Raw genomic sequence first — 25,069 nt, 5'->3', positions numbered from 1 at the left:
TTTTTTCAATAAAGTGTATCATGTTTATTTGTAGTCATTACTAGCCTGTTCAACATGTCTGGCATTGAGGAAAGTCAATGTTCAATATGTTTAGAAGCCATTGTGGGACCTCCACTTAGAATGTGTCCCTCATGCACTGAAAGGTCAATAAATTGTAAAGAACATATTTTAGCTACTAAAAGTATGTCGCAGGATGATTCTCAGTCAGAAGATAATCAGGTTATGCCATCTAATTCTCCCCAAGTGTCACAACCATTAACGCCCGCACAAGCGACGCCAAGTACTTCTAGTGCGTCTAATTCTTTCACCCTGCAAGATATGGCCGCAGTTATGAATACTACCCTCACAGAGGTTTTATCTAAGCTGCCTGGGCAGCAGGGGAAGCGCAGCAGGTCTGGTGTGAGAACAAATGCTGAGCCCTCTGACGCTTTATTCGCTATATCTGATGTACCCTCGCAATGTTCTGATGTGTGGAATTTGCTGGCTGAGGGAGAGATTTCTGATTTAGGAAATAAGTTCCCTCAAACAGATTCAGATATGACGGCTTTTAAATTTAAGCTAGAACACCTCCGCTTATTGCTCAGGGAGGTTTTAGCGACTCTGGATGATTGTGACCCTATTGTAGTTCCAGAGAAATTGTGTAAAATGGACAAATTCCTAGAGGTTCCTGCCTACACTGATGTTTTTCCGGTCCCTAAGAGGATTTCGGACATTGTTACTAAGGAGTGGGATAGACCAGGTATTCCGTTCGCTCCCCCTCCTACTTTTAAGAAAATGTTTCCATATCAGACACAATGCGGGACTCGTGGCAGACGGTCTCTAAGGTGGAGGGAGCTATTTCTACCCTGGCTAAGCGTACAACTATACCTATTGAGGACAGTTGTGCTTTCAAAGATCCTATGGATAAAAAAAATTAGAGGGTCTCCTGAAGAAAATATTTGTTCATCAAGGTTTTCTTCTCCAACCTATAGCGTGCATCGTTCCTGTAACTACTGCAGCGTCCTTTTGGTTAGAGGCTCTGGAAGAGGCTCTTCTGGTTGAGACTCCATTAGAGGATATTCTGGATAGAATTAGGGCTCTCAAGCTTGCTAATTCTTTCATTACATATGCCACTTTTCAATTGGCTAAATTAGCGGCGAAGAATTCAGGTTTTGCCATTTTAGCGCGTAGAGCGTTATGGCTTAAGTCCTGGTCTGCTGATGTGTCATCAAAAACTAAGCTTTTAGCCATCCCTTTCAAGGGTAAGACCCTATTCGGGCCTGAACTGAAAGAGATCATTTCAGACATCACTGGAGGGAAAGGCCATGCCCTTCCTCAGGATAAGACAGGACCAAACAAAATAATTTTCGTTCCTTTCGAAACTTCAAAGTAGGTCCCTCTACCTCTTCCCCTGCTGCAAAGCAAGAGGGGAATTTTGCTAATGGTAGCGGCAATGGACATAGTTCCGTTTGCTCTCTTGCATCTCAGACCACTGCAACTATGCATGCTCAAACAGTGGAATGGGGATTATGTAGATTTATCTCCTCAGATATATCTGGATCAAGAGACCAGAGACTCTCTTCTTTGGTGGTTGTCACAGGATCATCTGTCTCAGGGAATGTTTCCGCAGGCCAGCATGGGTCATAGTGACGACGGACGCCAGCCTATTGGGCTGGGGTGCAGTCTGGAATTCCCTGAAAGCATAGGGTTTGTGGACTCAGGAGGAGGCTCTCCTCCTGATAAATATTCTAGAACTGAGAGCGATATTCAACGCGCTTCTGGCATGGCCTCAGCTGGCTTCGGCCAGATTCATAAGATTCCAGTCGGACAATATCACGACTGTAGCATATATCAATCATCAGGGGGAACAAAGAGTTCTCTAGCGATGATAGAGGTTACCAAAATAATTCGATGGGCAGAGACTCACTCTTGCCATCTATCGGCAATCTATATCCCAGGAGTGGAGAACTGGGAAGCGGATTTTCTAAGTTGTCAGACTTTTCATCTGGGGGAGGGGGAACTCCATCCAGAGGTGTTTGCACAATTGATTCAGCAATGGGGCACACCAGAATTGGATCTGATGGCGTCTCGTCAGAACGCCAAACTTCCTTGTTACGGGCCCAGGTCAAGGGATCCTCAGGCAGTACTAATAGATGCTCTAGCAGTACCCTGGTCGTTCAACCTGGCTTATGTGTTTCCACCATTTCCTCTCCTTTCTCGTTTGATTGCCAGAATAAAACAGGAGAGAGCTTCGGTGATTTTGATAGCACCTGCATGGCCACGCAGGACTTGGTATGCAGACCTGGTGGACATGTCATCTCTTCCACCATGGACTCTGCCATTGAGAGAGGACCTTCTGATTCAAGGTCCGTTCCAGCATCCAAATCTAGTTTCTCTGCGGCTGACTGCTTGGAGATTGAACGCTTGATTTTTTTTCCCCAAGTGGGGTTTCTCTGAGTCGGTCATAGATACCTTGATTCAGGCTCGAAAGCCTGTCACTAGGAAAATTTATCATAAGATATGGCGTAAATATCTTTATTTGTGCGAATGCAAAGGCTACTCATGGGGAGTAAGATCAGGATTCCTAGGATTTTGTCCTTTCTCCAAGAAGGATTGGAGAAGGGGCTATCGGCTAGTTCCTTAAAGGGACAGATATCTGCCTTATCAATTCTACTGCACAAGCGTCTGGCAGATGTTCCAGTAGTTCAGCCGTTCTGTAGTTAGAATCAAGCCTTTGTTTAAACCTTTTGCTCCGCCATGGAGTTTGAATTTAGTTCTTAAGGTTCTTCAAGGGGTTCCGTTTGAACCTATGCATTCCATAGATATTAAGCTTATCTATGCATTGCAATGTGACTTGCCTTATCTTGTTTTCCATGCTGATAAGGCGGTTTTGCGTACCAAATCAGGAAATTGTTGTTCCTTCTGTGTCCTAATCCTTCCTCTATGAAGGAGGGTCTGTTGCACAACTTGGACATGGTTCGTGCTTTGAAGTTTTACTTGCAAGCAACCAAAGATTTCTAAGGCTGCGACTTGGTCTTCGCTTCATACTTTTTCCAAATTTTCCAAATTTGATACTTTTGCTTCTTCGGAGGCTTTTTTTGGGAGAAAAGTTCTTCAAGCAGTGGTGCCTTCTGTTTAACCATCTGTCTTGTCCCTCCCGTTCATCCGTGTCCTGTAGCTTTGGTATTGTATCCCACAAGTAAAGGATGAATCCGTGGACTAGTCTTACCTTTATAGAAGAAAACTAAATTTATGCTTACCCGATAAATTGATTTCTTCTATGGTAAGACGAGTCCACGGCCCGCACTGTCATTTTAAGACAGATTATATTTCTCTTGTAAGGTGTATCCAGTCCATGGATCATCCACTATTTGTGGGATATTCTCATTCCCAACAGAAAGTTGCAAGAGGACACCTACAGCAGAGCTGTCTATATAGCTCCTCCCCTAACTGCCATATCCAGTCATTCTCTTGCAACTCTCAACAAACATGGAGGTAGTAAGAGAAGTGGTGAAATGTAGCTATTTTGCTTCAATCAAGTTTATTATTTTTAAATGGTACCGGAGTTGTACTATTTTATTCCAGGCAGAAAAATAGAAGACTCTGCCTGTGATTTCTATGATCTTAGCAGGTTGTAACTAAGATCCATTGCTGTTCTCACACATGACTGAAGAGAGAGGTAACTTCAGCGGGGGAATGGCGTGCAGGTTATCCTGCTATGCGGTATGTGCAGTTAAGATTTTTCTAGAAGATGTGAATGCTAGAAAATGCTGCTGATGCCAAATTTATGTAAGGTAAGCCTGAATACAGTGATTTAATAGCGACTGGTATCATGCTTACTTTCTGAGGTAATACTCTTTTATATTTACAATATAAAACGTTTGCTGGCATGTTTAAACGTTTTTAGATATACTTTGGTGATAAAACTTTATTGGGGCCTAGTTTTTTCCACATGGCTGGCTTAAATTTGCCTAGAAACAGTTTCCTGAGGCTTTCCACTGTGTTACTATGAGTGGGAGGGGCCTAATTTAGCTCTTTTTTGCGCAATAACTTTTACAGACTGAGACATCCAGCTTCCTCCAGGAGTCCCCTGAATGCTATAGGACATCTCTAAAGGGCTTTTAGGCTTTCCAAAATCGTTTGTTGGGAAGGTAGGTCCACAGCAAGGCTTTGGCAGTTTGGTTTGACTGTTAAAAAAAAAGTATCGTTTTTTTGATCCGTTTTTTGAACTAAGGGGTTAATCATCCATTTGCAAGTGGGTGAAATGCTTTGTTAGCTTATTATACACACTGTAAAAATTTCGTTTGATTTACTGCCTTTTTTCACTGTTTTTCAAATTCTGACAAAATTTGTTTCTCTTAAAGGCACAGTAACGTTTCTTATATTTGCTTGTTAACTTGAGTTAAAGTGTTTTCCAAGCTTGCTGGTCTCATTGCTAGTCTGTACAAACATGTCTGACATAGAGGAAACTCCTTGTTCATTATGTTTAAAAGCCATGGTGGAACCCCCTCTTAGAATGTGTACCAAATGTACTGATTTCACTTTAAGCAATAAAGATCATATTCTGTCTTTAAAAAGTTTATCACCAGAGGAATCTGACGAGGGGGAAGTTATGCCGACTAACTCTCCCCACGTGTCAGCTCCTTTGACTCCCGCTTAAGGGACTCACGCTCAAATGGCGCCAAGTACATCTAGGGCGCCCATAGCGTTTATTTTACAAGACATGGCGGCAGTCATGGATAATACACTGTCAGCGGTATTAGCCAGACTACCTGATTTTAGAGGAAAGCGAGATAGCTCTGGAGTTAGACGAAATACAGAGCATACTGACGCTTTAAGAGCTATGTCTGATACTGCCTTACAATATGCAGAAGCTGAAGGAGAGCTTCTTTCTGTGGGTGATGTTTCTGACTCAGGGAAGATGATGCAACCTGATTCTGATATCTCTACATTTTAAATTTAAGCTTGAACACCTCCGCGTGTTACTCAGGGAGGTTTTAGCTGCTCTGAATGACTGTGATACAATTGCAGTGCCAGAGAAATTGTGTAGACTGGATAAATACTATGCAGTGTCGGTGTGCACGGATATTTTTCCAATACCTAAAAGGTTTTCAGAAATTATTACTCTCCCCCTCCTATTTTTAGAAAAATGTTTCCAATAGACGCCACCACATGGGACTTATGGCAGACAGTTCCTAAGGTGGAGGGAGCAGTTTCTACTCTAGCAAAGCGTACTACTATCCCTGTCGTGGACAGTTGTGCTTTCTTAGATCCAATGGATAAAAAGTTAGAGGGTTACCTTAAGAAAATGTTATTCAACAAGGTTTTATCCTACAGCCCCTTGCATGCATTGCTCCTGTCACTACTGCTGCGGCGTTCTGGTTTGAGTCTCTGGAAGAGGCTTTACAGGTAGCGACTCCATTGGATGACATACTTGACAAGCTTAGAGCACTTAAGCTAGCCAATTCTTTTGTTTCTGATGCCATTGTTCATTTGACTAAACTAACGGCTAAGAATTCTGGTTTTGCTATCCAGGCGCGCATAGCGCTATGGCTTAAATCATGGTCAGCTGACGTTACTTCAAAGTCTAAGCTGCTTAACTTTCCCTTCAAGGGGCAGACCCTATTCGGGCTTGGTTTGAAGGAGATTATTGCTGATATCAATGGAGGAAAAGGTCATGCCCTTCCTCAGGATAGGTCCAAATCAAGGGCCAAACAGTCTAATTTTCGTGCCTTTCGAAACTTCAAGGCAAGTGCGGCATCAACTTCCTCTAATGCAAAACAAGAGGGAACTTTTGCTCAGTCCAAGACCGTCTGGAGACCTAACCAGACCTGGAACAAGGGTAAGCAGGCCAAAAAGCCTGCTGCTGCCTCTAAGACAACATGACGGAACGGCCCCCTATCCAGTAACGGATCTAGTAGGGGGCAGACTTTCGCTCTTCGCCCAGGCGTGGGCAAGAGATGTCCAGGATCCCTGGGCGTTGGAAATTATATCCCAGGGATATCTTCTGGACTTCAAGGCTTCCCGCCCAAAAGGGAGATTTCACCTTTCACAATTATCTGCAAACCAGATAAAGAGAGAGGCATTCTTACACTGTGTACAAGACCTCCTAGTTATGGGAGTGATCCATCCAGTTTCAAAGGAGGGACAGGGATTTTACTCAAATCTGTTTGTAGTTCCCAAAAAAGAGGTAACTTTCAGACCAATTTTGGATCTAAAGATCTTAAACAAATTCCTCAGTTCCATCATTCAAGATGGAGACTATTCGTACCATCCTACCTATGATCCAGGAGGGTCAATACATGACTACAGTGGATTTAAAGGATGCTTATCTTCACATTCCGATACACAAAGATCATCATCGGTTTCTCAGGTTTGCCTTCCTAGACAGGCATTACCAGTTTGTAGCTCTTCCCTTTGGGTTAGCTACAGCCCCAATAATTTTTACGAAGGTTCTGGGGTCGCTTCTGGCGGTCCGAAAGCTGCGGGGCATAGCAGTGGCCCCTTATTTAGACGACATCCTGATTCAGGCGTCAAACTTCCAAATTGCCAAGTCTCATACGGACATAGTGTTGGCATTTCTGAGGTCACATGGGTGGAAGGTGAACGAGGAAAAGAGTTCTCTATCCCCCCTCACAAGAGTTTCCTTCCTAGGGACTCTGATAGATTCTGTAGAAATGAAAATTTACCTGACGGAGTCCAGGTTATTAAAGCTTCTAAATTCCTACCGTGTTCTTTATTCCATTCCTCGCCCTTCGGTGGCTCAGTGCATGGAAGTAATCGGCTTAATGGTAGCGGCAATGGACATAGTGCCGTTTGCACGCCTACATCTCAGACCGCTGCAACTCTGCATGCTCAGTCAGTGGAATGGGGATTACACAGATTTGTCCCCTCTACTAAATCTGGATCAAGAGACCAGGGATTCTCTTCTCTGGTGGCTATCTCGGGTCCATCTGTCTAAAGGTATGACCTTTCGCAGGCCAGATTGGACAATTGTAACGACAGATGCCAGCCTTCTAGGTTGGGGTGCAGTCTGGAACTCCCTGAAGGCTCAGGGATCGTGGACTCAGGAGGAGTCACTCCTTCCAATAAACATTCTGGAACTAAGAGTGATATTCAATGCTCTTCAGACTTGGCCTCAGCTAGCGACAATGAGGTTCATCAGATTTCAGTCGGACAACATCACGACTGTGGCTTACGTCAACCATCAAGGGGGAGCAAGGAGTTCCCTAGCGATGTTGGAAGTCTCAAAGATAATTCGCTGGGCAGAGATTCACTCTTGCCACCTATCAGCTATCCATATCCCAGGTGTAGAGAACTGGGAGGCGGATTTTCTAAGTCGACAGACTTTTCATCCGGGGGAGTGGGAACTCCATCCGGAGGTGTTTGCACAATTGATTCATCGTTGGGGCAAACCAGAACTGGATCTCATGGCGTCTCGCCAGAACGCCAAGCTTCCTTGTTACGGATCCAGGTCCAGGGACCCCAAGGCAACGCTGATAGATGCTCTAGCAGCGCCTTGGTCCTTCAACCTGGCTTATGTGTTTCCACCGTTTCCTCTGCTCCCTCGTCTGATTGCCAAAATCAAGCAGGAGAGAGCATCGGTGATCTTGATAGCGACTGCGTGGCCACGCAGGACTTGGTATGCAGATCTGGTGGACATGTCATCCTTTCCACCATGGACTCTGCCACTGAGACAGGACCTTCTACTTCAAGGTCCTTTCAACCATCCAAATCTAATTTCTCTGAGGCTGACTGCCTGGAGATTGAGCGCTTGATTTTATCAAAGCGTGGTTTCTCAGTCAGTAATTGATACCTTAATTCAGGCACGAAAGCCTGTCACCAGGAAAATCTATCATAAAATATGGCGTAAATATCTTTATTGGTTTGAATCCAAAGGCTACTCATGGAGTAAAGTCAGGATTCCCAGGATATTATCTTAACTCCAAGAAGGATTGGAGAAAGGATTGTCAGCTAGTTCCTTAAAGGGACAGATTTCTGCGCTATCTATTCTTTTGCACAAGCGTCTGGCGGATGTCCCAGATGTTCAGGCATTTTGTCAGGCTTTAATTAGAATCAAGCCTGTGTTTAAACCTGTTGCTCCACCTTGGAGCTTAAATTTGGTTCTTAAAGTTCTTCATTCCATAGATATCAAACTTTTATCTTGGAAAGTTCTTTTTTTTGGTAGCTATTTCCTCGGCTCGTAAAGTTTCCGAGTTATCTGCCTTACAATGTGATTCTCCTTATCTGATCTTCCATGCAGATAAGGTAGTTCTGCATACCAAACCTGGGTTTTTACCTAAGGTGGTATCTAATAAGAATATCAATCAAGAGATTGTTGTTCCGTCTGTTTCCTAATCCTTCTTCAAAGAAGGAACGTCTATGACACAATCTGGACGTGGTTCGTGCTTTAAAGTTTTACTTACAAGCTACTAAAGATTTTCGTCAAACATCTGCTTTGTTTGTTGTCTACTCTGGACAGAGGAGAGGTCAAAAGGCTTTGGCAACCTCTTTCTTTTTGGCTAAGAAGCATAATCCGTTTAGCCTATGAGACTGCTGGCCAGCAGCCTCCAGAAAGGATTACATCTCATTCTACTAGAGCTGTGGCTTCCACATGGGCCTTTAAAAATGAGGCTTCTGTTGAACAGATTTGCAAGGCGGCGACTTGGTCTTCGCTTCATACTTTTTCAGAATTCTACAAATTTGATACTTTTGCTTCTTCGGAGGCTATTTTTGGGGGAGAGGTTTTACAGGCAGTGGTACCTTCCGTTTAAGTACCTGCCTTGTCCCTCCCTTCATCCGTGTACTTTAGCTTTGGTATTGGTATCCCACAAGTAATGGATGATCCGTGGACTGGATACACCTTACAAGAGAAAACATAATTTATGCTTACCTGATAAATTTATTTCTCTTGTGGTGTATCCAGTCCACGGCCCGCCCTGTCATTTTTAGGCAGGTATTTTTTAATTTTAAACTACAGTCACCACTGCACCCTATGGTTTCTCCTTTCTCTGTTTTCGGTCGAATGACTGGATATGGCAGTTAGGGGAGGAGCTATATAGACAGCTCTGCTGTGGGTGTTCTCTTGCAACTTCCTGTTGGGAATGAGAATATCCCACAAGTAATGGATGATCCGTGGACTGGATACACCACAAGAGAAATAAATTTATCAGGTTAGCATAAATTGTTTTTTTGATTTTAAACTTCAGTCACCTCTGCACCTTGTAGTTTCTCCTTTTTCTTCCTGTACCTTTGGTCGAACGACTTGGGGTGGAGCTAAGGGAGGAGCTATATAGACAGCTCTGCTGTGGTGCTCTTTGCCACTTCCTGTTAGCAGGAGGATAATATCCCACAAGTAAAGGATGAATCCATGGACTTGTCGTACCATAGAAGAAATTAATTTATCAGGTAAGCATAAATTTACTTTTTTTTGTTTTTTTTGTTTTTTTTGCTGAAAGGTGTGCCACATTTATTTCATAGCTCTGTGACTTATGAAGAAAGTTATATTGCATAGTGCTTAATCACTATTGTCTCTGAATTTTTGAATTATATACTGTTTCTGCACATAATTTATGCATGATTTCTTACTAGAAATGTTTTGGTCACTCATCTTTTATGAATCATAATTCTCTTTCAGGAGCAGAAGCGAAGTGAACGCGCACGCAGATCAGATTCCCTAAGGGCTGAGGGCTTGGCATCATCTGAGAGCAGTAAGTATAGTAATTGCTGGTTAGTTCATTCTGTGCTCCTCCAGGTAATACACTAGTTACTAGATAGGTAGTCGCATGCTCTCTTGTGTTTATACAGTGCTGCTTGTTTATGTATACATTGTTCTTGTCAATATGGAAATTTGTCTAGCTTGTTTACATAAAACATAAAACTTATCTGTATGGAGTACTGCTTTGACCTCATGTGGTCTTCTTAAACAGTGCAGATTTCTGATGAAGATTCTGATGCTATGGTGGATGATCCAAATGATGAGGACTTTGTTCCTTTCCGTTCACGGCGTCCTCCGACACGTATGTCTCTCCGGAACCAGGTGCCACCGCGCCCCCCACGTCCTTCTGTTACAAAGATGTCCTGTGCCAACTGCCGAACTCCCTTGCAGAAAGGACAGACAGCATATCAGCGAAAGGGACTGCCCCAGCTTTTCTGCTCTTCAGCCTGTCTCACCACTTTCTCCAAGAGACCTCTGGGCAAGAAGCTTTGCACCTTTTGTAAGAAGTAGGTGTCTTTCATTAACCCCTTCACCCAAATATATATATATAAAGCTCCAGTCATCTTGGCACTGCACTACAGAAAATTATATATAATAAAAGGTAAAAAATAAATAATTTTATAAGTACTGGCAGAGAGCTGCCGGTGCCTAAGATGGCGGGCTCTAGTTAGGGGGGGGCAGAGAGGTTTGAGGGTAAGGGGGGGGTTCCTACTTTGCAGAAAATGTAAAAATGAAATAACGTATTTGACTGTCTGCCAGCACCTAAGATGGGGGTGAGGGTGGAAAGAGAGCTGTTTGTGTGGGAGGGTAATCTCTACACTAAAGCTAAAATTAACCTTATAAACTATCCCATTCACAGCCAGGAATAGTAGAAGAGTGGTGCGCAGCTGCAATTTGTCCATAGAGTTCAATGGAAAAATTGGTTAAATAAAAAAATTTAACTTATAGTTTAAATTTATTTTGTGTAAGTTTGCCCCCATATCAATATCCAAAGGGAGTTTAGTCACTTTTGTATTTGTCTTTGTTTTAAAAAGTGTTTAACATTTATTGAACAAATCGTATGGCATAATGAAGTAGAATTAATAACGTTAAATACATAGTTCTTCTCAAAAAGTATAACCTACATTATATTAGAAACTCAGGGGAATCCATCTAAAGGAAAACCCAATAATTGTTACTCCCATTCATTCCCGTAGGGTGTAGGCAATGGCAAAGTCAAATATGTCTGCTATTTCTGAACAAAGCTTTAACAACTATTTGTGCCATTATTGCACAAGCGGTATTTAATCAATTTTAGTGAAAAACCCAGTTTGTAAGAAAAGTAACTCATTTTTTTTTATATGATCGCATTTGGTAGTGAAATGGTCGCATGAAATATACCAAAATGGACCTGTGATCAAATAGTGTTTACAAATTGGGCAGAAAAAGATCTCAAATGTATCTCTCAGATTTTTACACAAGAGGGGCAGATAATATCATTTGAAATTTTATCCCGTAGCTATCAGCTACCCAAATCTAACTTTTTTGCGTATTTACAAGTACGCAATTTTATTAACACCAGAAAATGGGAAATGAGTAGAATGGTTGCGTGGTCGGATCTCAATCTATGTATTCAAAAATTTGCGTCAGGTAGTCCCTCTATCTCCCTCTTGTATGATATTATGCTCTCTAAACAAGCTTTAATCCTTTTAGATAAGTTGACTCTACTTTGGCTTCCCACCTTTCCTCTAATAGAGCCGGAAAAAATTAAACAAAGTATGCTAAATCTAAAAAAATTTGAAATCCCCAGGAGCTGGAGAGAATCGCATTTAAAATTAACAATTATTTATCCCCAGTACGATTAGCCAAATTATATCCTGCTAATGATGGAACCTGTCCTTGCTGTAGGAAAACTAAAACAGATACCATACATATGTTTTGGCTCTGACCAAAATGGACCTAGATCAATACCTTATCTACTTAAAATATATAGTTTTGACAGGTAAATAAAAAATCAAGGCTCTATTTTTGTTTAAATGGAGTGATAGCAAAATGCCGTTATTTAGGGCTAGTTTTTCTCTGAATGTCCCGGTAGTGAAGGCGTTAAAGGGTCACTAAAGTCAAACTTGCATTTCCATGATACAGAGAGCACACAATGTTAAACAACTTTCTAATTTGCATCGACTATATGAATTTTGTGATTGGCTGATGACTGTCACATAATACAGTGGTAAGGAAAATAAAACTGCTGTTCTATTGGGTTTAGAGATCCTTTAAATGTGTGAAATCTTACTTATTTGGTAATTCATGTTATTCACATAATCCTTCCTGTTTATAAAGCACTTAGATTTTCCTGTTGTCTACACCAATTACATGTCTCCATATTTGAAAAAATATATCCCTTTATAACATAGGTATTTTTGTAGTTTGTGTTCAGCTTACCTGCAAAGCCAACAAGATCTTGTGATTCAAGAGACATAAACATAAAGGGACAGTAAAGTCAAAATTAAAAGGATATTAAACAGTATTATGTGTAGTTACTTTGTAATATACTTTCATTGTAGTTTGTCCCCTTTTCCTGTAATCTAACTCTGAAAATTGTTGTTTCTTTCTTAAGATACAGTGAGTCCACAGAATCGTCAATTACTGTTGGGAATATCACTCCTGGCCAGTAGGAGGAGGCAAAGAGCACCACAACAAAGCTGTTAAAGTATCACTTCCCTTTTCACAACCCCCAGTCATTCTCTTTGCCTGTGGTGCAAGGAGGAGGTGACATTTTGGTGTCTGAAGAAGATTGGATTTATTTCACTTCAGTCAAGATTTTATTATTTTAAAACCAGAGTAGGATTACTCTGAACTTTGCTCTCAAGCTTGGGTCTAGCCGTACTCCACGTTAGTCTCTTCAGTAGTGCAGTGGTGGCTTTAAAGCAGTTAGGGACTTGTGGGATGGACCTCGCTGCGTTTTTCGAACGTGTTGCCCCTGTATAGAAAGCCTGAGTAGATTTACTCTGATCTTTCTTTTTTCTACAGGTCTCTGAGAAGTGGCTTCCTCTCATACCAGGTAGGCTGTCCTGCTGGTCGGCTGGTTTGCAGGTAAGTGCCTTTGTTCTTCTAAATAAGGAGACTGTGCACTTATGACACATACTGCAGCTTTCTCTGGGACATAATATATCCTTGGAAGGATATTTTTTAGCAGGATGCAGGCACTATTGTGACTAGGAGACTAGGGTTTTCCTGTGTGGTAGTATACCCTGATTTTTTTTGTTTGTGGCTCATATATGTTCAGAGGCTTATCTGGGAATACCTTATGCCTCGTGTATTTAATTTTCAAATGAATGTTATTTTTATTGGGCACATTTTAGGTGTATTGAGCCTGCTCTTTATTACTAAAATGCTGGTGTTTACTGAATAGTGCTTCCGAATGTCATGTCTTCCAAGCTGCGCCATTACTAAGCCGACTTTTCAGGCTAAATAAACATGTAGGAAAGTCTAATCTTAGCTATGTGACTCCCTACTGAGTTTTTTTGTTGTTTTTAATTATTATTTCTTGTTAATCTCAGATGAGGTTCTGAGGCGCTGCTTTCTGATGACGGATGTGAAGTTAGCAGTTAACCCCCCCTGCCATAACATTCTAGGCACATTTCCTAAATGTATGAGACTCTGCTTTCTCTGTCTCTTGCTTGCATGCCAACTCACGCTAGCGAGTTCTGTGTATGAGCTTGGTTATTGAAGTTAGCGATACTTTTTCCTCTTAAAAAGTGACAGTACATATTTTATTTTTAATTCCTAATCTTCTGTTGTGAGTATGTCTATTTAGGAGCAGGAGACTGGTGTTTTGAAGACATGCCCATTGTATTCAGAGGTCCACATTGCTGTTTCTATGTGTCTGTGCCCACCTTAATTTTTTTAGAAGGCTTTAATAAACATGTTTATAAGTTTTATCCACTGTGGTTAGTGGTGAACTTCCAGGAGTACCAATCCAGACTACAAATATATGCGTATTGGCGCTGGTGGACCATATTGTGGAAGAACCTTTATGTCACTCTTGTTTAGAGCCTCATGTCCTTCAGGACAAATAATTAGTCTTTTTACCTAATGTCTTGCTTTCTGGAATACGGATAAGTTGTTACATTCTGAGCCTCATGTCTCCCAGGATGATTCTGTTTAGGCAATGCCACAGCTTTTTCTAAAATGTCTCAAGCCCCTATGGTGTCACATACAGTGCCCTGCGGATCCTGGAGGAGTGTGTTTGCCTACAGATTTTGTAGCTCAGGTATCCTTTGCGGTATCTGCAGCTTTATCTGCTTTTTCCTTTTCTACAGGAAAAATGCAAAATGACATTTGAAGATTCGGTTAGTAAGGTTTCTGCTCCTCATTCTGCTACACAGGTTGCTCTCTTTCCTAAGACTGGTAAGGGGAATTCACCGGTAGCTTCTGTGAGTAAAATCTCAGATTTGGACAGTATAATTCCTTCATTTGATGCTGAAGGGGTCGTCTTCAGACGTATGCTTGCACACCTAGTGTAGTATTTAAGGAGGTTTTGGCTACTTGGATGACATAGATACCCCTGGCGTTGTCAATCTTTGAAAGTTTCATAAACTGTCTTTATTTGATGTTCCTTCCTTTGAGGAAGTTTACTAGACATGCTTTGGATATTTTTCACAGGTATAGGAGAAGCTAGGGATATCTTTCTCCCTATCTTCCATCCTTTTTAAGGATTTTCCTTTCGCTGCCTCCATTCAAATGCACGGTGCCCTAAGTAGAAGGGAGCTTCCCTACTATGGTGCAGAGCACTTCAATCCCTATAGAGGGCACCTGCTCCTTTATGGATCCATGGATAAGAGGTGGGAGGTTTCATTTAGAGCAATGCCTTGTCTTATTAGGCATGCTGTGCTAGCTGCTGGGCATTGTGGCTAAAATCTTGGTCAGCTGAGAAGCCTACCTGTGGCTTAGTGGTACAGCCTAGGCCTTATATTTCTTCCACTAAGCTTTTTATCCTTCCGAGGTCGATAACATGAGCATCACCTTGAGACCCTTACGGGTGATTAGCTGCTCTTTACAAGTACCCAACACTTACTTTTTCCAAATCATGCTTCTGGCGTTTCCCCTCAAGGATGAGACCTTGTTGGGACTTGGTCTAGCAGAATTATCCTCCGACTTTATGGATTTTTCTAGAGTAAGACTAAAGGAAAGTTTTTCTTTCTGCAGGGTCAGTCTTGTCTTTTGGAGTCCAATCTAAGATTTCCTCCCAAGGGCAGATTTTTCCTTCTAGAGTATCTGAAATCCAGGTAGGGTGAGAGACCTTGTTTGAATTGTGTTCAGGGCCTTTCTCTCTGGAAGTGATAGTTCCTAGTCTGGGAATGGGATCTAGGTATTTTCCTCAAGTTTCTCAGGTTCTGACCTTCAAAGTAGTATCCATTCTCCTTTGGTTCTAAAGGGCCTGTTCATAATGAACATAGACCTGAAGGATGTGTATTGTTCCAATGATTCGAGATTTTCTCAAATTTCTGAGTTTTGTCATCCTAGAAAGACTTTGCAGTCTTGGTGTACTGCAAGGGTGTTTTTCTGGACATTATATGGTTCAGGTGTCATCCTTCCTTCGAGCAATCTCTTTCAAGAGATCTTGTCCAATCTCCTTTTCCATGGATGGGAAATGAATCTGGAGAAGGGTTCCCTTGTTCCATCTACAAGGTTGATTTATTTGGGGACCTTAATAGATTATCTATCTAGGAGAAGATTTCTGACAAATAATCACGGATTATTTATTTTCCTCTTTCTACTGTCAGGCCAACAGCAAGCTCTAGTGGTCCGGTAGATTGCTTAGCCATCTTGCAACCAGGAGGTTGGGAGTTTGGATCTAGCTGCAGTTGATTTTACTTTCACTTTTCAGTCACCCAATGTATGGAGGGATTTGGTCTGAATCCCATGGACATCATTCTTTGGCTATTTCCATATAATGGAAAACATTTGGATCTGTCTCAGAGGATAGATCTAGATCGGTCGACAAGAGACTCTCTCCCATAGTGGCCTTTCAGGAGTATCTGTCTCCGGGCGTGTGCTACTGGAGACATTGCTGGGTGATGTGACCTCGGACACCAACCTGCTCGACTGGGAAGCAGTCTGGGTCTTGTTTAAGGCGCAGGGATTTGAGAGCAATTTACAATGCTCTGATGGCTTGGCCTCAGTCGTACTTGGCTTAGGCTTCAATCGGATAATATCACCTTAATAGTTTACATCAATCTCCAGGGAGGAACTCTGGGTTCCTTAACCATGTAGTGTAGGAGGTGACTTGGATTGTTCAGTGGGCGGAAGCTCACATTTGCTGTCTGTCATCTGCCTTCAGGGGTGGACAATTGGGAATCAGTCTTCTGAACAGACAGATAATTCATCCCGGGGAGTGGGCTCTCCATCCGGAGGTGTTCTCTAGGTAAATCCTCAAATGGGGGGTTTCGGAGTTGGCTTCTGAGGGCTTTTCGGCAGACCGCCAAGCTTCATGGTCAAGTGATCCGCAGACCGTTCTCATAGTTTTTCTGCCGTTTTTCTGGGGATTTCAGTATTGCATACCTATTCCTCTATTTGCTTTCCTTCCACGAGTCGTTGCTCGTATCACACGGGAGAGAGGATTTTAATAGCCCCTGCGTGGTATTGCAGGATCTGGTATGCAGACCTAGTGGAAATGTCGCTCTCCCGCCTTGGAGACTGGCCCTGAGGAGCGACCTTCTTTTCAGGGTCCCTTCCTTCTTACAAATCTCGTTTCTCTAAAGCTGACTGCATGGAGATTGAATGCTTAGTTTTGTCTAAGCGTGTTTTTTTTTTTTCTTTTTTTTTTTTCTGATTCGGGCATTGAGACCATGATTCAGGCTTGTTGGCCAGTTTCTAAAATTATTTGCCATAAGATATGGCGTTAGTATCTTTATTGGTGTGAATCCAAGGGTTACTCTTGGAGTAGGGTCAGGATTTCTAGGATTTTGTCTTCTCCAGCAAGCTCTGGAGAAGGGTTGGTCAGTCAATACCATGAAGGGTTGGATTTCAACATTATTTATTTTGCTATATAAGCATCTGGTGGACGTGTCAAATGTGCAATCTTTTTGTCAGGCCCTGGTCAGAATCAGGCCTGTCTTTAAGTCTGTTGCTCCTCCTTGGAACCTTAACCTTGTTCTTAAAGTTTTGCAGCATGCTCCGTTTGAGCCAGTGCATTCCATAGATATTACGTTATCTTGGAAGTTTTGGCTTTGTTATAAGTTATGTTTCCTTCCGATAGTGTTCGGACATAAATATAAATCAGGAAATTGTTGTTCCTTCTATATGTCCTAGTCCTTCTCATGAAGAACATTTTGTTGCACGACTTGGATGTTGTGCATGCTTAAAATTTTATTAGCGACTAAGGATTTTCACTAGTCTTCTGCCCTGTTTGTTGCTTCGGGAAATGTAAATGTCAGAAGATTTTTGCTACTTTCTCCCTGCTCTCTCTGCTCATCTCTTTCCACTAGGGCTGTCTCATTTTCTTGGGTTTTCAAGAATTATTGTTGCAAAGGACACGGGCAGTGTAAATACACATGCCCCTGAAACATTAAAGGGACAGTCAAGTCCAAAAAAAACTTTCATGATTTAAATAGGGCATGCAATTTTAAACAATTTTCCAATTTACTTTTATCACCAATTTTGCTTTGTTCTCTTGGTATTCTTAGTTGAAAGCTTTACCTAGGAGGTTCATATGCTAATTTCTTAGACCTTGAAGCCCACCTCTTTCAGATTGCATTTTAAAAGTTTTTCACCACTAGAGGGTGTTAGTTCACATATTTCATATAGATAACTTCACGTGCATGAGCAGTGTTATCTGGGAGCAGGCACTGATTGGCTAGACTGCAAGTCTGTCAAAAGAACTGAAAAAAGGGGCAGTTTGCAGAGGCTTAGATACAAGATAATCAGAGGTTAAAAGTATATTATTATAACTGTGTTGCTTATGCAAAACTGGGAAATGGGTAATAAAGGGATTATCTATCTTTTAAAAAAATAAAAATTCTGGTGTAGACTGTCCCTTTAAGCTTCTGTGGAACAAATTTGCAAGGCTGCAACTTGGGCCCCCTGCTCATTTTTTCTGAATTTTTCGAATGATACTTTTGCCTCGGCTAAGGCTTCTTTTGGGAGAAAGGTTCTCCAAGTAGTGGTGCCTTCTGTTTAGGTTACCTGTCTTGCCCTCTCTTATCAGTGTCCTTTAGCTTGGGTATTGATTCCCAACAGTAATTGATTCCGTGGACTCACCGTGTCTTAAAGGGACACTGAACCCACATTTTTTCTTTTGTGATTCAGATAGAGCATGCAACTTTCTAATTTGCTCCTTTTATTAATTGTTCTTCATTCTCTTGCTATCTTTATTTGAAAAAAAAGGGCATCTAAGCTTTTTTTTTGGTTCAGTACTGTGGACAGCACTTTTTTGTTGAATGAATTTAACCACCAATCAGCAAGAACAACCCAGGTTGTTCATAAAAAATGGGCCGACATCTAAACTTACATTTGTGCATTTTAAATAGATACCAAGAGAAAGAAGAAAATTTAATAGGAGTAAATTAGAAAGTTGCTTAAAATTGCATGCTCTATCTGAATCATGAATGAAAGTGTCCCTTTAAGAAAGAAAACACAATTTATGCTTAACTGCTAAATGTATTTCTTGACACGGTGAGTCTACGGCCCTCCCTGTTTTTCAGACGTTTTTTATTTTAATATAAACCTCAGGCACCTCTTCACCTTGTGGTATTTCCTTTCTCTCCTTTTCGGTCGAATGACTGGGGATTGTGGGTAGGGGAGTGATACTTAGCAGCTCTGCTGTAGTGCTCTTTGCCTCCTCCTGCTGGCCAGAAGTGATATTCCCAACAGTAATTGATGATTCCGTGGACTCGGTGTCAAGAAATAAATTTATCAGGTAAGCATATTTTTATTTTAAAATTCCACTGAGTTTCTATAAAGTAAGGGACACTGCAATTACTATTAAAGTTTTAACTTTCTCACTGTCCTGCTGCAAACAATTAGGCAATAGAATAAACAGCCTTGTTTACACAAACTACTTTCTTTCTCTAACTGCTGTCCACAGAAGACAAATAGAAAACTATTTCAAACATGGCAGCGTCCATTACTTTATAGAATCTAGAGTACTTTATAGAAATTAAACTTTTACACTTCTATTATTAGCGCTGTGGAATCTGTTGGCGCTCTACAAATGACCAATAATAATAATACAATATTTAAAAAACTAATATAATGGTCAAAATACAGCTACTAATTATTCTTCTGCTAGTCTTTGCCTTAAATGCATAATTATATCTAGCATTCATAAACTGGTTAATATCCCTTTCAAACATTAATGATTCTGATAAAGCATTCAACTTTCCTATTTACTTTTATCAAAATTGCTTTCTTTTTTTTCCCATCCTTTGTTGAAGAATAAACCTAGGTAGGTTAGTCGGAGCTTAGGAATGTGCACATGTCTAACAGTCTATGGAAACAGTATTTGCAACGCTGTTTATTGTAGTGTTATAAAATTTTGTAAACACAGCTGCCGGAGACGTGCATACTCCTAAGCTCACATTGGATTACTTTTCAACAAAAGATACCCAGAGAACTATGCAACATTACTTGAAGTACATTGTAGAGTTGTTTAAAAATTAATACTCTATCCAATCTGTTTAATTTTCACTTTACTGTCCCTTTAAGCAAAGAACTTTTGCTTTTTTATTTTGCGACCTGTATTTTACAATTCCCATGTGAATTGGTAGGTCCTACTACAGAGTTCAGAAGCAATTCTCTAACATTCTACTCAATGATTGTTTGATCAGTGAAGTAGCTTGTATTGTGTATATACATCAGCCATATTGGCTATATGCTATATCCAGGGATAGGCAAGGTGTCCGTACACGGACACTGGTGTCCGTGACTAGCCCTTGCAGTGTCCGCCACAACCTTTGTATATCTTTTTTATTTCTGATTAAATAATAGGTAGTGTGAATAAAGTTAGTGGCTTGTCAAGAGACTGCTAGTGATATTGGGTGATAAGTTATGGAAAAAATAAAGCCTGAGTGAAATACTGGATGTGTATCTGCATCTGTATAATAACACCCAGCTCTATACAAAGACACAGTAGTGACACTGGTACATGCGTATAGCCAGACAAGGGCTGGTTATAGGGTCAGTGGTATCTGCATCAGTATAATAACACACAGCACTATATAATGACACAGTAGTGACACTGGCACATGCGTATAGCCAGACAAGGGCTGGTTATAGGGTCAGTGGTATCTGCATCAGTATAATAACACCCAGCGCTATATAATGACACAGTAGTGACACTGGCACATGGGTATAGCCAGAGGATGGCTGGTTATAGGATCAGTGGTATCTGCATCAGTATAATAACACCAAATACTATACAAAGACACAGTAGTGGCACTGGCTCATGGGTATAGCCAGAGGAGGTCTAGCTATAGGATCAGTGGTATCTGCATCAGTATAATAACACCTATATAATGACACAGTAGTGACACTGACACATGGGTATAGCCAGAAGAGGGCTGGTTATAGAATCTGTGGTACCTGCATCAGTATAATAACACCCAGCGCTATATAATGACACAGTAGTGACACTGACACATGGGTATAGCCAGAAGAGGGCTGGTTATAGAATCTGTGGTATCTGCATCAGTATAATAACACCCAGCGCTATATAATGACACAGTAGTGACACTGGCACATGGGTATAGCCAGAGGATGGCTGGTTATAGGATCAGTGGTATCGGCATCAGTATAATAACACCTATATAATGACACAGTAGTGACACTGACACATGGGTATAGCTAGAAGAGGGCTGGTTATAGAATCTGTGGTATCTGCATCAGTATAATAACACCCAGCACTATATAATGACACAGTGACACTGGCACATGGGTATAGCCAGAGGATGGCTGGTTATAGAATCAGTGTTATCTGCATCAGTATAATAACACCAAGCACTATACAAAGACACAGTAGTGACACTGGCTCATGGGTATAGCCAGAGGAGGGCTGGTTATAGAATCAGTGTTATCTGCATCAGTATAATAACACCAAGCACTATACAAAGACACAGTAGTGACACTGGCTCATGGGTATAGCCAGAGGAAGGCTGGTTATAGAATCAGTGGTATCTGCATCAGTATAACACCAAGCACTATACAAAGACACAGTAGTGACATTGGCTCATGGGTATAGCCAGAGGAAGGCTGGTTATAGGATTAGTGGTATCTGCATCAGTATAATAACACCCAGCACTATACAAAGACACAGTAGTGACACTGGCCCATGCATATAGCCAGAGGAGGGCTGGTTATAGGATTAGTGGTATCTGCATCAGTATAATAACACCCAGCACTATATATTGACACAGTAGTGACACTGGCTCATGGGTATAGCCAGAGGAGGGATGGTTATAGGGTCAGTGGTATCTGCATCAGTATAATAACACACAGCACTATATAATGACACAGTAGTAACACTGGCACATGGGTATAGCCAGAGGAAGGCTAGTTATAGAATCAGTGGTATCTGCATCAGTATAATAACACCAAGCACTATACAAAGACACAGTAGTGACATTGGCTCATGGGTATAGCCAGAGGAGGGCTGGTTATAGGATTAGTGGTATCTGCATCAGTATAATAACACCAAGCACTATACAAAGACACAGTAGTGACACTGGCACATGGGTATAGCCAGATGAAGGCTGGTCATAGGGTCAGTGGTATCTGCATCAGTATAATAACACCAAGCACTATACAAAGACACAGTGGTGATACTGGCTCATGGGTATAGCCAGAGGAGGGCTGGTTATAGAATCAGTGGTATCTGCATCAGTATAATAACACCAAGCACTATACAAAGACACAGTAGTGACACTGGCTCATGGGTATAGCCAGAGGAGGGCTGGTTATAGAATCAGTGGTATCTGCATCAGTATAATAACACCAAGCACTATACAAAGACACAGTAGTGACATTGGCTCATGGGTATAGTCAGAGGGAGGGCTGGTTATAGGATTAGTGGTATCTGCATCAGTATAATAACACCAAGCACTATAAAATAATGTTTTTAATTTCAAATATACCTTGGTGTCTTTCACTAAGGTCTGTACTTTGAAAAATGTCCGCCACAGCCTTTGTCTGTGCCTATCCCTGGCTATATCACTTTCCCATAACTTGCCTTATATGTAACAGACAATCCAGACTTGTTACTGGAGTACACAGATGACCACTGTTCACTTGTTAGCACAATGTTCATTGTTTAGCAGTACCCTATCAGATTATATCTGTTGTTGTCTATTTACAACATTGTCAATTTATCAACCCCTTCACAAGAGAACCTGCAGTTCGTATTTATGAAGCAGCACGGTCATCAGACCACTGCTTCCTTAACCTTTCGCCATCTCTTATGTGGCAAATTTCAATCTCCCCGGTCTCATCTGACCGGGGAGATGGACAGCTCCTGCCTGCGCATGATTGGCTGTGCAGGGGGTGGGATTGCATGCAAGTTCAAAAATAGCACTAGTCTGCAATGCTGAATTCTGGCTGCGGAATTCAGCCCACCAGTGACTAGCTTTGGCTAGCATGATAAATCGACCCCTATATGTCCGTTTGGCTTTTAAAGTCTGCATTGTACCCATCCAAATCGCAGAATTAGAAAACCCACCAATTTCATACTTAAAAGGGACAGGGAACCCCTAAATGTAACATTAATTTTTACTTTCCTGTCCCTTTTTAAATTATTGGAAAATGAAAACAATGAAAGATAGTTTTACTATACATAATTAAATATTTTATGTTACCATCTTAGTGTTTTAATTACATTTTAACATTTATGATTCTTTTTTCCCTCAGTTAAAACGTTTATATTCACTTTGAAATAAACAAATTGCATGTTTTTGATACATGCTCGGTGACTGATAAGAAATAAAATTAAAACAAAATAATTAAAAAAATAAATTAAAAAAATCTCCCAACGGATTTATTGAGCAACAGTTTCACCCTATACACAATACTGAGCATTTTTTTTTTTAAATAAATACAAATATAAATATATAAATAAAATAAATAAAAAAATCAATCTTAAATGGACAGTCTACTCAATTGTGATTGTTTTAAAAGATAGATGATCCCTTTTTATTAAAGGGACAGTCAACACCCAAAATAAAGTTGATTTAATCATTTACTTGCCACATGATTAGGCCACACATCCTCCTTCCTATTCTGCAGTCCACAGTGAATTGCAATTTTTTTCAAAAAACTGCCGTTCAGGTAAAAAAAAATGGAACCCAAACTCCTAAGTTTACGTCATTATGAAGCTGATTGTAACAGCAAATCACATAAGTGTCGGCCACGGCGACTCATGAACATTCACGCCCAGTTGCGCATGCGCAGTTATTTTGTATCGTCGCTAGCGGCCTCTTTATTCAAGGAATTGTATAAAGGTTCCTATTTCAGTGACAGTTTCTGTATGAAAGAAATAAGACACTTTGCGCATGCGTTTAGCTAAAGGCTCGTCATCAAGTTTGGCAGACACAATAATATTTGAAACAAGCTTAGGGGAAGAAGACAATGGGAGGAGGAGTTAGGGTTCCATTTTTTCCCCATAACGGCTCAAATAAAAAAAAAAAAAAAAAATAGCGATTCACTGTGGACTGCAGAATAGAAAGAAGGATGTGTGGCATAATAGTGTGGCAAGTAAATGATTGAATCAAGTTTATTTTGGGTGTTGACTGTCCCTTTATCTAATCCTCCAGTTTTGGATAACCAACAGTTATATTTACCACCGTAATTACCTTGTGTATATAAGCCCCTTTATCTCAGGGCTGTTTACTACTTGAATTTTAGCCAAGCAATGTGGTCATTTGGAATTCCTCAAGAGGGAACACTGTTATCTATATGGTACACATTAACTAGCTCTGTCTTGCTGTGAAAAGCTTATACAATTGACTGAGATAAAGGTGGTAAGCAAGGACTTAAAGGGACAGTCAAGTAAAAAAAAAAAACCTCATGTTTCAAATAGGGCATGTAATTTTAAACAACTTTCCCATTTACTTTTCTTTCATGTAATTGTTAAGAGTCCATGAGCTAGTGACGTATGAAATATACAATCCTACCAGGAGGGGCAAAGTTTCCCAAACCTCAAAATGCCTATAAATACACCCCTCACCACACCCACAATTCAGTTTTACAAACTGTGCCTCCTATGGAGGTGGTGAAGTAAGTTTTTGTGCTTTATTTTTATGATTTCTTCTGTGATAAGTGCTTCTAAGCATTCTGAAGCCCAATTCCTCTGAGTACAGTGTTTGTCAGAAGGATGTGAAGAGAGCATCGCCTATTTGATTTTATGGTTTTCCTCGCGGGAAATCCTTTTCAAGGGTTCTCTGTCATTGGTCGTAGGGATTACTCTCCTACCTCCCTTTTCAGATCGACGATATACTCTTTTATATACCATTACCTCTGCTGATAGCTTACAGTACTGGTTTGGCTATCTGCTTTATGTGGATGGGTGTCTTTCGGTAAGTATGTATCATTATTTAAGATCCACTCAGCTATGGTTTGATGCATTCTGTATTAATATAAAGTTTTAAATATTTGTATTTTACTTACATTTGCCATGAGTCAGGTCTATGTGTATTTTTCTTTGCAGTCCAGCAGTTTTGTTATGGGAATCATGTTTTAGGAAGTTTCTTACCCGGGGTTCAGTCTTTTTTTTTTTTTTTCAATTTGACTTGTGTTTTCTTTGGAAAACTTGCAGGCAAATTAGGCTAGCGAGGGCACAAGATGCTGTTTGAGTCATTCTTGGCGCGATAAACAAATTTTTTGGGCTCAAATGTGCGTCTTTAATGACGCAAGTTCGTCATTTCCTGCGTCTTAGTTGACGCTAGGTTGTTTGGAGCAAAATTGTGTTTGATGCGAGTTGCGTCATTTCCGTATGTTTGTTTGGCGCCCAAAAAATTATCTACTTCCTTTTGCTTCGTGCGTCATACTTGGCGCCAAAAAATGTAGTTTCTTTCATGTAATTAGCAAGAGTCCATGAGCTAGTGACGTATGGGATATACATTCCTACCAGGAGGGGCAAAGTTTCCCAAACCTTAAAATGCCTATAAATACACCCACAATTCAGTTTTACAAACTTTGCCTCCGATGGAGGTGGTGAAGTAAGTTTGTGCTAGATTCTACGTTGATATGCGCTCCGCAGCAAGTAGGAGCCCGGTTTTCCTCTCAGCGTGCAGTGAATGTCAGAGGGATGTGAAGAGAGTATTGCCTATTTGAATGCAGTGATCTCCTTCTACGGGGTCTATTTCATAGGTTCTCTGTTATCTAGTCGTAGAGATTCTACTAGAG

General features: G+C 40.9%; 1 protein-coding gene across 3 annotated transcripts in view; it reads left to right on the top strand.

Annotated features, from left to right (window-relative positions):
• ZMYM3 (zinc finger MYM-type containing 3) overlaps positions 1 to 25,069 on the top strand; it is a 486,348-nt gene that overhangs the window by 23,725 nt on the left and 437,554 nt on the right. For all 3 annotated transcript variants that reach the window (XM_053699094.1, XM_053699093.1, XM_053699092.1), the window contains exons 4-5: positions 9,617 to 9,689; positions 9,909 to 10,203. In XM_053699094.1, coding sequence (XP_053555069.1) covers positions 9,617 to 9,689; positions 9,909 to 10,203 — 368 coding nt within the window. The remainder of the gene's footprint in view (positions 1 to 9,616; positions 9,690 to 9,908; positions 10,204 to 25,069) is intronic.

The sequence above is a fragment of the Bombina bombina genome, chromosome 1 (genome assembly GCF_027579735.1).
Source record: "Bombina bombina isolate aBomBom1 chromosome 1, aBomBom1.pri, whole genome shotgun sequence".
NCBI lineage: Eukaryota > Metazoa > Chordata > Amphibia > Anura > Bombinatoridae > Bombina > Bombina bombina.
Note: the sequence above shows the minus strand (reverse complement) of the source record. Positions and strands in the feature narration are given on the sequence as shown.